At 40.8% G+C, this 16,457-nt stretch overlaps 4 protein-coding genes across 4 annotated transcripts in view; all 4 read left to right on the top strand.

Moving 5' to 3' along the window:
- Window positions 1–604: 604 nt before the first annotated feature.
- LOC308143822 (uncharacterized protein) lies at window positions 605–1,612 on the top strand. Its single transcript, XM_080514743.1, has 4 exons — window positions 605–861; window positions 957–1,061; window positions 1,175–1,276; window positions 1,375–1,612. The coding sequence occupies exons 1-4, from the start codon at window positions 670–672 to the stop codon at window positions 1,468–1,470; spliced, it is 495 nt and encodes a 164-aa protein (XP_080370869.1). The 5' UTR covers window positions 605–669; the 3' UTR covers window positions 1,471–1,612.
- A 1,301-nt stretch (window positions 1,613–2,913) lies between these two features.
- On the top strand, window positions 2,914–7,328 carry LOC308143821 (uncharacterized protein). Its single transcript, XM_080514742.1, has 4 exons — window positions 2,914–3,145; window positions 6,202–6,312; window positions 6,397–6,498; window positions 7,099–7,328. Exons 1-4 carry the CDS (start codon window positions 2,954–2,956, stop codon window positions 7,189–7,191), a joined length of 498 nt encoding a protein of 165 aa, XP_080370868.1. The 5' UTR covers window positions 2,914–2,953; the 3' UTR covers window positions 7,192–7,328.
- A 1,664-nt stretch (window positions 7,329–8,992) lies between these two features.
- Window positions 8,993–9,766, top strand: LOC308144331 (B-type lectin plumieribetin-like). Its single transcript, XM_080515427.1, has 3 exons — window positions 8,993–9,026; window positions 9,250–9,343; window positions 9,434–9,766. The coding sequence occupies exons 2-3, from the start codon at window positions 9,254–9,256 to the stop codon at window positions 9,692–9,694; spliced, it is 351 nt and encodes a 116-aa protein (XP_080371553.1). The 5' UTR covers window positions 8,993–9,026; window positions 9,250–9,253; the 3' UTR covers window positions 9,695–9,766.
- Window positions 9,767–14,812: 5,046 nt separating this feature from the next.
- Window positions 14,813–16,457, top strand: part of nrbp2b (nuclear receptor binding protein 2b) — a 35,496-nt gene continuing 33,851 nt past the window's right edge. Inside the window, exon 1 of the mRNA XM_080514900.1 lies at window positions 14,813–15,521. Coding sequence (XP_080371026.1) covers window positions 15,402–15,521 — 120 coding nt within the window. The 5' untranslated portion in view covers window positions 14,813–15,401. The remainder of the gene's footprint in view (window positions 15,522–16,457) is intronic.

Here is a 16,457-nt window from a genome sequence, read left to right on the forward strand (position 1 = left end):
CACTTTCACTCAGAAATCTGTTTGCAGGAGCGTTTCGCCAAGTTTTTATTGACTTGGCGCTTGTTGACATTTGCGTGACGTCACCAGATAGCGTTTTTGTCATTGTTCTAAAGCGGACGTACAAACGTCAACATCTCGAGCGACATAAAACTCATAAAAGAAGTTGAGAAGCAGGAGGATTAAGGCCGGACAGAAATGATTTCTGACTAAACTCCAAAGGATTCAAGATGTGTTTGAGAGATCGGTGTGTCAATTATGTTTACAAGGAGCTTCAGATACTTGGTTTATATGAGATTAATTGATTATAAAATAATTATGACCTAAATGAGGATATTTTCTTTATTTTTTAAATCATTTTAATCCTTGTAGAGCTTAAAAAAAATAAAAAAGATGGTCTGCAAATAGCAATATGTGTAATTAATGCTTTTCTTATGAACTTTAATGTAATAATGCTGATTAACACAATTTTCTTCATTAAATAAAAAGGAGGACTGAAGGCGGTGTGAGATCTTTACACCAACTTTGGTCTCCTGGTTAAAGGGGGAAAAAAAAGAAGAAAAAAAAAGGCAGGACTGGACGTTCTTTCTCTCTTCACAACATAACAGCACAGGGTGGGTGGTGCTTCCCACACTCCCGTCGCTCTCATTGTTCCAGACACAGGGGAGAAAGATGGCTGCCCCGCTGCTGTGGCTGCTCGGCCTCGGAGCGCTGCTGCTCCCCTCCGACGCCCAGGAGGCCTACGACCGACTGCCGCAGACCTTCAGGAAGGGAGTGGACCTGGCCCTGGAGAAGCTCGACTCCCACGCTGGGATCCAGCATCATTTCCTCTTCTTCAAGAGCGTCGTTCAGTCCGACATCCAGGTACGGTTGACGGCCGCGGCGATGTGCGGCAGGAGCGGGGTGGGGTCTTGATTGGGAGAGGAACCACTTCCGAGACTTTTCTCCTCTGTCCCCAGTCTGGCTTCGGTGTGGTCTTCATCTACCACCACTTCTACCTGAAAGCCACCAAATGCCCCAAAGGGACGACCGACTCCACGAGCTGCCAGTTCAGAAACGACAGGGTGAGTTGAGCGTGAGAACTCAGAAATGTGGAATGTGAAGGGCGACTGCGTGTTCTGACATGTCCACCCCCCCCCCCTCCGCCCCCTGCTGTGCTGTTTATGTGCTCCTGCAGCCGATGATCGACTGCGCGGTCTGTTACAAGACGTTCGGGGGAGAGATCGAACAGGAGCCCAAGCCGTACGTCCACTGCGTCCACAGACCGGCGCTCACAGAGGTCAGTCCGTGCCGCTTTGATCCAAATCGCTTTGATCCATCTCTGACCGGAGAAGACTTCTTCTTCTTCTTCTTTTCTGACTCGACTTCTCTTTTCAGGAGATGAAGACCACCAGGGAGAACCACTGCAACACTATGGGATACAGCAGTGGCTCGACAACTCTTCTTGCTTCAACTGGAAACTCTGAAAAGTGACGCTTTCATCTTTTGGTCTTCTCTCTCCTGCTCATCATGTGATGACGCCTGAATAAGACGCATGTGTCAACAATTTGGAAATAAAAGGGCTGTTTACTTTAAATTTGTCTCACCAATACAAATAAAGCACTTTTTTTTAAACAATAAAGTTTGTCTGTTAAATATGTAGATCAACGCTTCAATATAATACTTTTAATGATGCTTGTATTGAAACGTCACAACTCTGTTTTCCTTGTAGCTGCACGTTTCTCTTCTAAAATCCTCAATGAGGACAATTTTATAGCAATCATTTTGTATTTTGAATCAGATATTTGTGCAACAGGAGTCAAATTTACTGTAGAACACTTATTTCCAACCTGAGCTTGAGGAGCCTTCAGGGGTCAGAGGTCATAGATGAGCAGTTCTGAAGGTTTATAAAATAGATATGAAGACTTTTTCTGTATGTTGAATTATATATTCTATAATTCCATTAAAGATATTAAATCAGCAGGATTAAACATTGTGTGAGACTCACAGTGGCAAGAAATAATAATTAAAAACGGTGGTATTTCGCAGTTTTATGCGTTAATTTGTGATAAAATGTCCAATAGAACTATATGACAAGTACACTATTATACTCATGGAAGTACGCATGGAAAGGAACCTTAGAATTGTATAGGATTGATTCAATTTAACAACTATAAAACTGTTTTCAGTTATTGCGTTCAATATAAGAGTGTTCATCCTGTTGATGCTTGCCAAAACTAAACAAAAACGAGAAGTTTCTGCTCTCTATTTTGAAGTTAATCTGCCACGGAACATAAAGTTCCTTCAAATCCACCGTTTTTAATTGTAATTTCACTCCTTTCACTGCCACTCATTCCAGTCTCCCACGAACTACCGTGGATCAACAGGTGTTCGACGTGGTTTAGTTCTCAACCGTGTGACTCACAAGGAAAAGGGCCACTGCTTAGAAACGGCCTTATTAACGCTTCATTGAACCACCACCCGTTTTTTTGTCTAAGTGACCCACTTTTAGTAACTGCCCACAACAAAGAGAACCAATGAATCAGAGCTGAAGGTGCTCAGTCACCCGCTCATCACCCCCTGACCTTTTATATTTACCCTGGACCTGGGCTCACTTCCAGGACGAGGATTACGCAGCCGAGGCTCCGTTGTAAAAGCAATTTAGAGATATGAGGTTGGATCCACTTTTTGGCACGCACCCGCTTTTGTGAAAACTCCCCAACATGTTTTCTCAAGACGTGGGGGGGCGGTGGGGGGGGGGGGGGTTTACTGGAAACTGTAGCGCAGAAGGAAAACAACCCAGCGCGGCCTGCTTTGATCAGCGTGTTTAGTTTCGTTTGTGGGCCGTGTAGCCATAATAGGACTTGTTTTGGAAGTGAATATTGATCCAGCAAGGAGGGAGGAGGAGGGAGGAGGAGGAGGAGGAGGAGGGTGTTCACCCTTTGAGCTGAGCTGCCCTCACACATTTTGGAGAAAGATGGCCGCTGGATCACTGTTTCTGGTGTGCGCTGCTGCCGCGCTTTGCCTGGTCCGGGCCCAGGAGGCGAACAACGAGCTGTCCGACAGCTACAGGAAGGGAGTGGATCTGGTGCTGGAGCAGCTCGGCTCCCACGCCGGCGTCTCCCACCACTTTCGCTACCTGAGGAGTTTGGAGAAGTCTGAAATCCAGGTAAAGTTTCTTTTTTTTCCATCTGACACGGCGTGAAAGATTGAATCTGTAGGCGTTTGTTTGATGCAACAACGTAATCAGACTGATGCTTCTGCAAAGAGCTCATGGGACGGGCATGACGCAGTGGAAAAAGTCCCCCGACTTTGTTCAAGAGGAAGATGGGAAAAAAAAAAAAAAAAAGCTTGTCTTTAACAAAAAGTAATCAGTACTCATTCGCCGAAGTTGGTCCTGGTTTCAGTTTGTTTTTTTTTTACACGAATGACTCGGCTCCACTCTTTCTCTTTCCCTTCAGGATGTTCTGGCTCTGATCTGTTTTCTCATCTGCTTTGGATCAAATGTACTTTGAATAGATTGAAACGACCCCCCCCCCCCCCCCCCCCCCATCCTCCTCTGGGAGCCACTGGTGGGCTGGAGGCTTAGAGACATAGGAGTTGCTGCTCCCTGAGCGTGACCTTTGACCCCCACCAGCTCCCTGGAGCGCCACAATGTGGCTGCACCTCCACATCCGAGAAATGGGATGAGTCAATGCAGGAAAGAAAGTAGGATTAGTTTACTTTTCAGTTTAAACACAACTGAGTGCCACTGTCCCACCATAAAATGTATTATTTATTCTGGGTTTGACTTATTAGAAGCATGAAGTGTATCTTCATTCTCGTTTACAATTATTAGTTTGGGGAGGAAAAAAAAAAAAAGGTGGAGGTTGACGAATATATTTTCTTTCCCGAGAAAGATTTGATTATAAATGACCAGAATATTTGAAATGAAGAGTGGAAAATAAACACCTTTTATGCTTAATTACCTGCATGATTATCAAAACCCTTCAGTCTATTTTTAAGGCACAAACTTCAATGCATCTCTGCTGATATGTTGTTACAAATGTTTGTTTCGAAAGTTTTGATGATAAAAAAAAAGGAAAATCATACCTCATATTGTTTATTATATTCTTTCCTGGGTCTCCATCCTTAACTTGTTCATCGAGCAGGCTGTGGTTCTTCTTCTACTGTGTCAAAAGGTGTGAACTCACATCACAAGTCATTAGCGCCCCCTATTGCTGAGGCGCAATTAGACTACACTACTTTCAAATTTACAATATGTATCCACCAATTAACAACAATAAAAGACGAGCCTATGAAAACCAGATGACTCAACACTGCCACCCAATGTGCAACAGAGGCATTACTTCACTTTGACAGAGGGCTTCTTCTCTCCCAAGCGTGGAAATACAACTGAAATCAAGAAACTTAATTCAGAAAGCACTTCAAATTAACCGCAGTGGACCAACGTGCGGTACAAAAAAATAAACAAGGTGCAAAAGTGCAAAATGCACATGTTATGAAAATATGTAAAAGATACAGACTATAGAAATATAATACATGCAGTTGAAACAAATTAAAATGATAAAAAAAAAAAAGCCTAATATAACCTCGTAGCAACTCCTGCACATCTTCCATCTTCCATCTTCCTCAATAATAGCTCTAGGTACGATAATAATTATTTATATTTCTTCTGTCATTCTGTACTTATTTCCCCACCTTCATGGATTTGTTTGTTTGTTCTGCAGCATCAAGTATTCCCTATAACTGCGAGCGAGTGTCCTTTGTTTTGTTTTTGTGAGTGGGATGAGATCGAATTTAAATATGTATATTAAACAAAACAAAAAAGGAAATGTCCGTGACTGTATACATTCCATGACTGTGTCTGTCAACATTTCTAAATAAAAAGAACATAAAAAATTAAAAAAAATTAAAAACCAGACAGGGGTGGAGCCTGTGTGGTGGCCAGAGGTAAGTCATTCCACAGTTTCACGGAGGCCCCTCTGCACTCATGCACATTTAATTCCAGAAAATCCAGTGAAAAGAGTTTTGCATACTGGACACCGAGTGATGAAAGCCAACCACAATTCAGGTATTTTCGTTTTTCAGCTGTGAATCTGGTCGTACAACATTTTGAGGCCATTTTCCACACTGGATTATCACAACAAAAAGCTTGCTTTGCTCCTGGTTCCCTTCCACTGGGTTTTGTGGCTTTTGTATTTATATTCGTGATTTAATATTTGTGTTGGTGATGTTGCATTTGATTCTTTCTTTTTGTGTCCATGTACTTTTCCCTGTGCTCTATGTGCGTCTTCCATTCATGAGATATTTAATATCCAAATAAGGCTGCGCCGTACCGAAAAGAATTAATGTGAATAAAACGATCGATAACGTTTTGTGTGGCTGCTCGGGACAAGTGAAGGAGGACATTTTATACCTGTGTTCACCTAATATCGTGGAAGTTTTATTGCAGAAAAGGGCTTAAGCGCTCGTAAAAAAAATAAACATGAATAATTTGCTTCCGGGTTCTTCTGAAGTTCAGCCAATCCGAGCTTCGGTACAGCACAGCTCATTTACATATTGATGGTTTCATGACATTTTCAGCTGTTTTTGTACCTGATTGTCATCGTTTCATTCTTCCTTTCCATTTTGATGAGAATTTGTTTTTTATATTTTATAATAGAATATAAATACTTTATTAAAACCAGAGGGGGGTTCCTTTCAGCTTTGCTCCACACAATACATAGAAAGAAAGTTGAATATCAAATAAAACCAAATAGAGGTTAAATAAGTTACAAGACTTAACGGTGGCTAATATAAGCATATAAAGGAGCTCAGCAGCTTTGCTTGTTTTCTTTCTGCAATTTTAAAGCATTTTCCCAATTTCTTGTGGTTTTACTTATTTTTTTCCCCCATTTTAGTTATTGTGCCTTTTATAAAGCCATTTTTTTTTATCAGAGAGATAAAAGTCCTTTTTTTAAATTACTCTGGCGGACAGATAGCATAGAAATTATGTAAAATGTTTGTATAATTTTTAGGAAAGCTTCATGTAGCTGCTAAAAAAGGGGCCAAAGAGTGAAGTGAAGTCCTTTATCACAAACAACAATCATACATAGTATAATGTGCAACATACTCTCGTCTTCATTTTTTGTAATTCCAGCTTCCTCTGACATGCAGGCTGTTTTGAACTGAACCTCTCAGATTCTGTGGCTCACATTAAAACCTCCCTCTGTCCTTTTTCAGTCTGGCTTTGGTGTGCGGTACCTCTACCACCACTTCTACCTGAAGCCCACCAGGTGTGCGAAAGGAACCACGGCGTCGAGCCCACAGATGTGCCCCTTCAGGAATGACCGAGTGAGCACAAATCCACACAGAAACTTTAATGTAATCTTTTCTTCACGAATCAACATCTTATTTCTCGTTCCGATCACCTCGCAGCCTCTGATGGATTGTGCAGTTTGCTACAAGATGGTTTCGGACCAGATCGAAGCCAGCCCCAGGCCGTACGTGCACTGCATCCAGAAGCCCAGGCTCACGAAGGTACCCCTCACTCATGTCACTTTGAATCCAAGTGTCTTAAATAGATCAAGTTATTCAAATGATATAAGACTATTATACTACTGTTATCAATATGATAATACCAGGAAAGCATTGATGATGATACCAGTATTAGCTATCAGCACCTAAATGTCCATTGTAAAAAAAATTTTTTAAATGGGGGTATTGAAGCAACTCTGAATAATATACTGATGTTATACTTGTTATGTTAATTTAAGTGTCTTACAAATGTGAGACAATTCCCACATAAAGCATTGAAATAAAAAAAGGCTGGTGTACTGATAAATATCTTATGTGAACAAGTGTTATAGCCACAATTATGTTGCTTTTTGATACTGAAATTCAATTGTAAATCTCGAGGTTGACACAGAACCTGTTGAAATGAAAGTAATGAAGTTCAAAGAAAGCTGAGATTGTAAATTTGCAGTTCTAAACGCGTGTATTAAGCACTTTTCTTTTATTCTTTCATGTAAGAGCTTCATCCTCACAACAGAATTTGCAGCTTAAGTCACAGAAAATGATATGTGCATGTAGGTTCCTGTACATGCACATATGCTTTAACTTTATTTATTTATTTTTCAGGAAATGAGCATTACAAGGGTGGAGCACTGCAGAAAAATGAGCTACAACAGTGGAGCGCCGACACTGCTGGCTGTTTCTACTGGATCTAGATAAAAAAAAAATCTACATATATATACAGTCTCGACTCCAAATACAACACAAAGTGCTAAAAAAAGGAGAAATATGTAACCCTCAGTTGCTCCAGCGTAGATTTGCATATTCTACAATAAAATTGCTGATGTAACCAATAACCATCATGCTGTTGAGTGTTGACTTGTTGAAAAATGAATACATTCCTCAGAGTCAAAGATCTTGATTGTCATTTCCATTCTTCAAAATGTCAACCAAATAAACATATTTGGACCGACACACACGTCGGTATAGAGGTTTGAGAATGCAAGAATAAATAAAAATATAAGGTAAATGGTGCAGCAATATAGACAACAGTTAATAACTATTCGTGGGGCAGCGTTCGGGCTTGGGGACTCGTAACCATCGTGGTGTTGTGTGCAAACTTGTCAAAGATCAACACATTCCTTTGCCGTCCTTTGTTAAGTTTCCCAGGTGGGTAGGAGGGTGTGGATGTTGGCGAGCGACTTACAAATGATAAAACTTACTCACGAAGAAGCAGAGGAAGTCGGTTGTTATTGCAGATGTTGCTGGAGTTTACAGCAGAACCTCTCGTGGTTCAGTTTGTGCAGCGTCCATTATTCTCCTGACGCTGCTTAGAAACAACAAAGCATGAGTTCCAGATCCAGGTTTTTTGGATTGGTTGAAAAAGTTGCTCATGCTTTTCAATGGAGGTGATTTTTTGGGGGGAGGTAAAAGACAGTATGGTCGTCCCAACAAAGTGCCGGGGTGATGTGATTGTGCAGTGTGCTGCCATCACTGGAGTTTACTTACTCCGAGTTTTAGATTGCAGCAGAAAATGAACCCTGTTTTCCCCACATATGTAGGATTTATGGAGCCTGGACAGGATTACTTGCAGTACAAAGTAATTCTGTTTTCTTCTCATCAGATACGGAGGCTTCAGCGCCACACCTTTGACATGTTCCAACTGGATCTTTGTCAGAAATGTCATCAGATTGTGGATGAATGTAACCTTGTGTTGATATTCTGACAAAAACACCAAAGGCAAAATAAGCTTATACGAACTGATGAGAAGTAATTCTGAGCCTCACTTCACCACAGCTGCATGGCTTCAGGGAAACTTCACTGGGCTTGTAAAACAAAGTTATTGATGCATTCAAGCTTTCCCATGCTGTCAAAAATATTTGCCCCACAGCGGTGCAGGAGTCCATGTTTAACAAAGGTCATGTTCAATCAAGTGTCTGACAAATCATGTCGGTTTAAGACATCAGAGTAGTAATAATTACATATGTACTGTTTGCACTTGAATGGAAAATCAAACTAAATGCAGCAAAAAAAAAAAATCTGCCAAAACCAGCCTGCTTGTTGGGTGCATAAATCTACAAAATAAAAGTGGTTTTATATTCTATTGGGAGAAGAAAAAAAAAAGCTTCCTGTGACATGATTCCATTTCTTTTCAGGGTTGTTGACTGAGAAAATGTCAGAGGGATTACTTTGAGTTGAGGCTCATCAAATTCTAATGTCTAAAAATGACAGTTCTGACTGGTTGAAGGATCAGTGAGTTCATTCACAGACCAGCTGCACAGAATATTCTGGAAACAACCACTGAAAATATTTGTTATCATATCAATGAAGCAGCTTCTCTAACATTCAGTCATTCAAGTTTGTTTTTTACTCAATACATAAATGCCTGCAAAGCAAGAACATCGAGTTCATATAGTTTAAGATCCTCCCCTCTGGACCCGAACTGCATTCACCACCCCCTTCTTCACAGGATATAAAAGGTGGAATGTTTCAGCGTCTGTACTTTACTTGTTTTGTCTTTTCAACCGACTGACAACAGGAGGACACTCAAGCCTGTAAGTACTTCTTATATTTACTTTACTTGGATTCAAAGTTTCCTTTTTACAATGAAGAAATGCAACGTTTGTTAAAATTTTTCTGTTAAAATGTGATCAAAACACTCAAGTTTTCATGTGTTAAAAGTGAATATAGACAAACTTGTATTCTATAAATTCTCACTGATGAATGAAATCCCACTAGATTTTACAGGGGAACTCAGCTTCTGTTTGTTTGCCACAGAATCATGAGCAGAAACTACCTGTCCAAGAACGATGAGCTCCGCAAAGGCGACTACCTCGTGTCCAACAATAGGGAGTTCAAGGCCATCTTTCAGGTAGGACACTTGTTGACATCCATATTTGGACGAGATCACATGTTTTGGACGACTCCCTCGAGAGTGACACTGATCTCGTTGTGGCTGCAGGAGGACGGGAACTTTGTCATCTACGGCTGGAAGCCCGTCTGGCACAGTGACACCGCGACCATGGACGGTGTCCGCGTGTGCATGCAGGCCGACTGCAACCTGGTCATGTACAACGAGGACGCGAGCGCCGTGTGGCACACCAACTCCTCCAAGGACAGCTGCAACATGTGCCGCCTGCGTCTGACCGACGAGGGCAAGCTGGTGGTGAACAGGGAGAGCACGGAGGTGTGGAACTCCGCCGACTCCAAAGGCATGAAGTGAATGGAGTGATGCGGATGACACGTGTCAACCTTGAAATAAATGTCCTCTCTTGCGAATTAAAAAAAAAATAAAAAATTTGCAAGCATTGAATACTCTGTTTCTTTGATTTTGCTCGTGAAGTCCACCTCTCAGCATTTTGGAGTCCCACAGTCCAGGATAATAAAGTGTTAATGTCACTTATTCTTGACCACGCTAAAAGAATTTGCCTATTCATCCTGTGCATTTAATTTATTTAAATCAAGTAGAAGAAAGAAAAAAAACCAGCAACCTCTCAATAAAGAAGGTTTAGTAGTTTGGCAGTGTGAATATGGCAACTGGGCTGTATTGCTTAGGAATGCCTTTTTTGGGGGGACAAACAAGGAACGAGAGCAAGCAACCATGACAACACATAAACAAAGGCAGCGGAGCTTTTCCCACAATCCTTTGCGCGTGCCCCAGTCTATTGGCGTAGTTGCTTGCTCATTGGGAACCGTTAAAAAGTTTAAAGGTAAACGTACGTCTCAATCGTTGTAAATTAAAGCCAATGTAACAACAACATATCAAAAAACATCCAATCACGATGTGACAATAAAACAATTTCCATAGAGTCTCTAAGTTGGATAGAATGATGTCACCTGCAGTTATATCATGAGAGCATCAGAGTATTTCAGTTAAATCTATAACTGAATGAATGTGCATTTAATTCAAAAACACCATCTGGGATGAGGAGATTATCCTTCTATAATTTGAACCCCCCCCCCCCCCCCCGCTTGAAGATCTTCAGTGCGATTTAAAAGATGCTCTTGCGTCTTTAAACGGTGACAGTTGTGGTTTGACGTCTAATTTTTCTTTTCATCCAATTCAAATGATTCATTCTTATTTTCTTAAAACATGAGGTTGTAAAACCACACTACTGGGTTTTACGTTGATGATTATGTTCCTTCTGTTACCATGGTTACAGGCACATCTCTCTTCAGCAGGCTGGAAAAAAGGTCAAATTAAAGGAAAAGTGTGCATTACTGTAAACTAGCCCCTAGAGGTCACCCTCGTTCCACTCTAGCTGTGTAGTACTGAACTGCATATCCCAGTTTTTTATGTGTGAGTGTTTGTGTTTCTGTGTGAAGGACTATCCATCATAAAACTCATTTTAAATCCAAAACATGATCAACTTGGAATATCAAACATAAAATCCACACTAATGGCTTCACAGCTCACCAGTTCTTCACAGGAGAAACCCAGAGAGACTGACAGCGACACACTTACCTGTACAACTCTGGTTTTTTGAGCTGTTCGCCTAAAATAAATGTTTCTGAACCAGAACCTGAGTGGAAAACACATGAACGCATAGAAAGATCATGCGAAGTTCTTGGTTTGGTATTTTACTCTAACACAACTCCAAACTCGGACTCAAGCCAGGTATATTCTCGTCGTGTAGCAAAGGTCCTAACCACTGCACCACAGGTTAAATACACACAAAATAATAATAATAATAATAATGCCAACATATAAATTCATGTTACATAGAAATTAATGTTACATACAAAATAATTCTGTCCACTAGTGTCATTAAAAGCACCAATAAAGCAGCAGAACCTCAGTATATCCTCAATATTTACAGATATTTTTTGCAACAGATGAAAAGATCAAGACACAAAATCAGAAAGAAAATCCTGCTGCATCAGTGACATGGTTATTCTGCCTTTTTGTCCCAAATATTGTGTTGCATGTTATTACTTTTGATAGGCGCCTGTGTATGGTATCACTTCTTCTTGTTCTGTATAATCTCAACATCACAGGTCACACACAAACCAAACAAGGCATTTTGTGTCTCTGTAGAGACTGAGCTCCCCCAAAAAACCAACCTATTTCCATGTTGACTTGTCAGAGTGTTTGATCCGTCCTCCTTGCTGCATGCTGCTGCTCTGTTTTGTGTCCTTGCTGAGGCTTGTCTCGACATCGCCATTGTCTGCTCCTTGTGCCAGGAGTAAAGCTCATTACCAGAGAGAGGGATTGGCAGAACAGGGGCTCGCTCGCTCCCTCTGAGCAACGCGCACTAAAAATAGAGGAAGTGAGGGAGCACAGTATGGATCTGTGTGATTACAAGGGAGCTGTTGAGCCACGCCGGGACTGGAGTGGGAAAATATAGATTGTTGGGTTTTTTTTTTGTCCCTTATTAAAAAACAAGAAATTATGTGCAACTACTCACATGTGAATGACATTCCTTCACAGTGAGGTGTTGCATTATATAAACAGAACCACTAGATGGAAAGGTAATGGGCCCATGGTTTAAAAAAAACTAGTTTCCATGAAGTAATAGAGTGATACTTAGAAATGCAGACTATAGTACCGTATTCTTTCTGTTTTTGGATCAAAAAGATGCAGAAATGTTCAGGTTGAAACTCATGATCTTCATCCCTCTGTTTGCCTGTTTTGAATTCATCCTCTACTTTTTTATTTTTTTTTTATTTGCTGCAATATTATTGACTTGTCTATAAAGATGCTTTTCCATCAGTGCAAAAAAACAAAAAAAACAAAACTGTTCTGCAGCCTCACTTTAATTTTCTACATTCTTTATTGGTCATACGGTGCTTGTAATGGGCAGAAATGGTGACATCACAGGTTAAGAGCCAAGATGGTGGATGTTGCCTCTGAGCATCCTGTATTGATGTTGTCTTTTAATGAGATGCAATGTTCCTTCTTTAATCGTTTAAGTGGTTGAATTAGGTTTTGCTTGAGTAGAATATAATGCTGTTGTGCAGCATCAACAGAAACCTTATTGTGTTTTACATTGGCGTTTTTTTATTCTATGAAGTCATAATTAGTTGGGTTTTTTTTATTTCTAAAATGACCCATATTATTGTAGAATAGTAGCGCCTCATAATGCATGGTTTGTGGCAACAGGAATGTGGGAGTTATTACTGGAATTCCATCACAAATGATCACAATTTTCAGACATTTTCAAGCATAAATTATAAATCCCGGTTGAAACTTGCACCGAATCAAACATGCAGATCATGTAATCTGCTGTGTAAAACAGAAGTGAGCATCATTCCTCAATGAGGGCTTATGATAATTGGATGGGCATTTTTTTTTTTTTATAGTTATTTGTGAATGCCTGCTGTACATGTTGGACCACAGAGCTCCAGCAAACCAAATAATCTGATATCTGTGGTATAAAACTCAGCTGTAAAGGAACGAGTGCCAGTGGGGTTTTGCTCAGCGGTGAAACATCCTGCTTATTTTTCCCGTCTCTACTGTAACACTGCATTTTTAATATTATTAATAGTGCACTGAGTGAATGTAGTATCGGGTATTATTATAATCTTCAGCTACATTACGTATCGACTGGATATTATAAAGACTTTTCTTTATGCAGCGTGAGCCGACTGCAGCCAGTACTTTTTGTCCAGTGATGGTTGCTGCCGTGCTGAACTGTCCTCATGGTGGGCGAAGGATCTGCAGGGTTTATTCTAACTTGCCAGCAGCACAGCTTCCTTTGCCATCCCTTGACCAACGCAAGAAGCCCTTGAAATAACACATCATCCAGCGAAATACAGGGTAGATTGTACTTTTGTTCTTATTAAAAGAGGTTGGGTTTTTTTGTTTTTTTCTACAACTGTTGCTGTCTGTGGTCCCCCACACAGAGCTCCGCTTTACCACAATCCCTCTTTCCTTAAGGCACAAAAGCCTCCTTTTCTTTTTTTTTTATTGACTCACAAAAGCTCCGGGACCTCCTTGTGCCCCCTTCTGATTTCAGAGTAGTGAATGTTCAAGTCTTTTGTGGGGTTGAAATCCAGATGTGTTCGGTTTGCTTTGGGTTTATGTTGCTATCAATGGTGAGCACTTAATGCAGCTGCCTGAATGGGTTCATGAAAACAGGACAGAAGAAGAATGAAGACCTGAAGTCAAACCTTCTTATATGCTCAGCTGAAGAATGTGGAGAGATAAAAACAAACAAAACACTCGAGACAAGCTAAAGCTTTCCAGGATCAACAGAAAAAGACTTTCTGCTGCATCTGCTTTATATCATTCTAATTAAAACTAAAACTTTAGAATCCGGCTTCAAGATGTTTACTTCTAAGATTTTTTTTTCATTTTCTTAAATAATCTGTGTCCTTGATTTTATTGTCCTTTCTTGTTCATATTCTGTATTTGTTGCAGCTCATGTGTGTCAGTGTGAAGCACTTTTAACTGAAATGTCTTTTACCTATACATTTTCCTTGCTTACATTATTTCAATTTCACAAATTGTCATTTATTGTAACTTTCTCATTTTAAAAGTGATGTTTGACAAAATGAGAATTCAAATTGTATTGGATCTGTGAGATCTATGTCAGTGAATGACTTCTGCATTGTGGCTCTTAATATGTTGTTTTCTAAACAGCAATGTAGTCATTGGTTTTGAGTAATGAGTCATTGTATTAGTATTACCGATCATTTTAATCTATAAAGGAAATAAAACCACATAAACCTCAATGTAATATGAGCAGAAAGTGTTGGACTATCTTTGTGTCATTTTTTTTTTTACTTTGAGAATATTGCTTTATGCTTTTCACTGTATAAATGAAATAAATGTTACACTATACACTAACTGACGCTGCTAAAATTGTGTTATTGTTGTTTTGTACCACCAACACTAGTTCCGATTGAATATTGTTGAATAGTTTGTCAAATAAACAATCTATGAAGGGACCTTGTCCATCCTAATATTAATATTGCCAGCTGAAAAAAGCCATGATCCATAATTTAATACCTGCCAATTCATTTTCAATGAAATAAAGCCAATTTTTATCAGCTTACAAAAAGTGTAATGAGATATTTGAGCCATTGATTTAACATTTAACCAATAAAATAGAAAATAATTTAACAATGAAATAACTGCAGTCAATATTGTAACAATACATTATTAAGACTTTGTCTCTTAAACAATAGAGGCTTTTTTTTGTTGGTCTTGCGTCATTTATTCATCGAAGATTGGTCAAGGCTGCTCATTTTGTTTTTCACGCCGCCCCTCCCCGGCTTGTGTGAATAATTCGATGCGCTTCTATTTCCGGTGCTACGGTACTCCGCTCCGCTCCATCCCTCTGCGCACCGTGCGTGCCCGGCAGGAGCCCGCACGCGCACGGCTCCCGATCCCGCAGCAGCAGCAGCAGCAGCAGAAACAGAAGCGACGCTGGCGCGTGTGGAAGATGGTCGCACATTTCTGACTGAGCTCGGTGAGAACAGACGCTCCCTGCTCCCGGACTGAACGGGAATTCCCCCCCGGTTGTTTTTTGTTTTTTTTTGTTTATTTTTCCCTTCACTCCGGCCAGCGAGCTTTTCTGCACAAACGCATTTCGCAACCAGTTTTTTCATGCAGCCTTCCTGAGCGCGTGAAGTCTGCGATCGGCTCAGCGCCACGAGCCTCGCAATGCGCAGGTTTTGCAGGTTTTTGATCTGAGCCGGAGGTCCTCCTTGTTTTTGTTTGTTTATTTATTTATTTACATTTATAACAAGAGACTGAGGAGCGCTTCTCTTTCCTGGCGTCTGTCTGCAGGATGTTTTGAGCGCCAAGGGGCGGCGAGACAGACACAGAGGAGGGGGTTGATCCACTGCGGAGGGAAGGACCGTCTCCGCGCCGCCGCCGCTCGTCTCCCCACAACAGCACCGGAGACCGGAGGGGAGGGGAGGGGAAGGATAGGAGGCGCACCGGGTGGAGGAAAAACAATCTGGACATACGCGGCGCTAAAATGACGATGTCCGTCCCGGAGAGGAAATCAGGATCGGAGGGGAAGGAGGAGGAGAGCGAGGATGAGAGCGAGATCCTGGAGGAGAGCCCGTGCGGCCGCTGGCAGAAGCGGAAGGAGCAGGTTGGTCCCAGTGTGTGTGTGTGTGTGTGTGTGTGTGTGTACGTGTGTGTGTGTACGTGAGGCGGCGCGCGTCTCCGCGAGGTCAATCAATCAGGCTCGTGCTGCTGCTGCTGCTGCTGCCCTCCCCGGGTCACTCCGGACAAGCCACCCGCTTCTTACGCAATGCTTGAGCCTGGCCGGAACAACATCTCTCCATTAATCCGCCCATCTTCTGTCACGTCCGTGTATTAAGTCTGTTTTGGTTTGTTACCGTCAAAACATGCAAGTGTGAGATCAATATTCTTCACTCTTTATAAGGCAGTCAATGAAACTCCTTTAAACATAATATTATGATTCAAGGATATAATAAGACATAAACCTCTTTTATCTGAACATCTGTTGAACATAAATAAACAACAATCAAGCAAATGTCACTATTTCTACCTTTAAGATTTTGTAAAAGATATAGTATACGTTACTTTTATACAGAGAAATAGATAGATAGATTCAGGCACAGCAGAAATATTGAGAAGAACAGTATAAAGAAAAATAGAACAATAAAGCTTTTGTGTAAAAGCTAACATAATTAAATAAATGTAAAACATTGATATACCCTGCTTTAATAACAAAACAACCGGACGTGGAGTAAATTTATCATGTTGATAATGTTTAGTGATTCAAGATATAAAACTGAATCTTTGGCAGGTTTTGTTATTTCTGATCCAACTAATCTGTTCCACACCTCACTGCCTTTGCTTTTAGGTCAATAGGGTATTTGTGTCATGTTGCTTTATGATGCAGTAACCCCACTGCTCCTTTTTTTTTACAACAGGAAGTCATTACAACCGTTAGTGTACACTTGATTTCACACCTGATGTTTCTCCCACATGCAAGGTCAAGACTAAACCCCGACACAAAACCAAGGAGAACGTCGTGTGGCTTTATAACCTCAGTCAC

Source organism: Blennius ocellaris, assembly GCF_963422515.1.
Source record: "Blennius ocellaris genome assembly, chromosome: 19".
Taxonomy (NCBI): Eukaryota; Metazoa; Chordata; class Actinopteri; order Blenniiformes; family Blenniidae; genus Blennius; species Blennius ocellaris.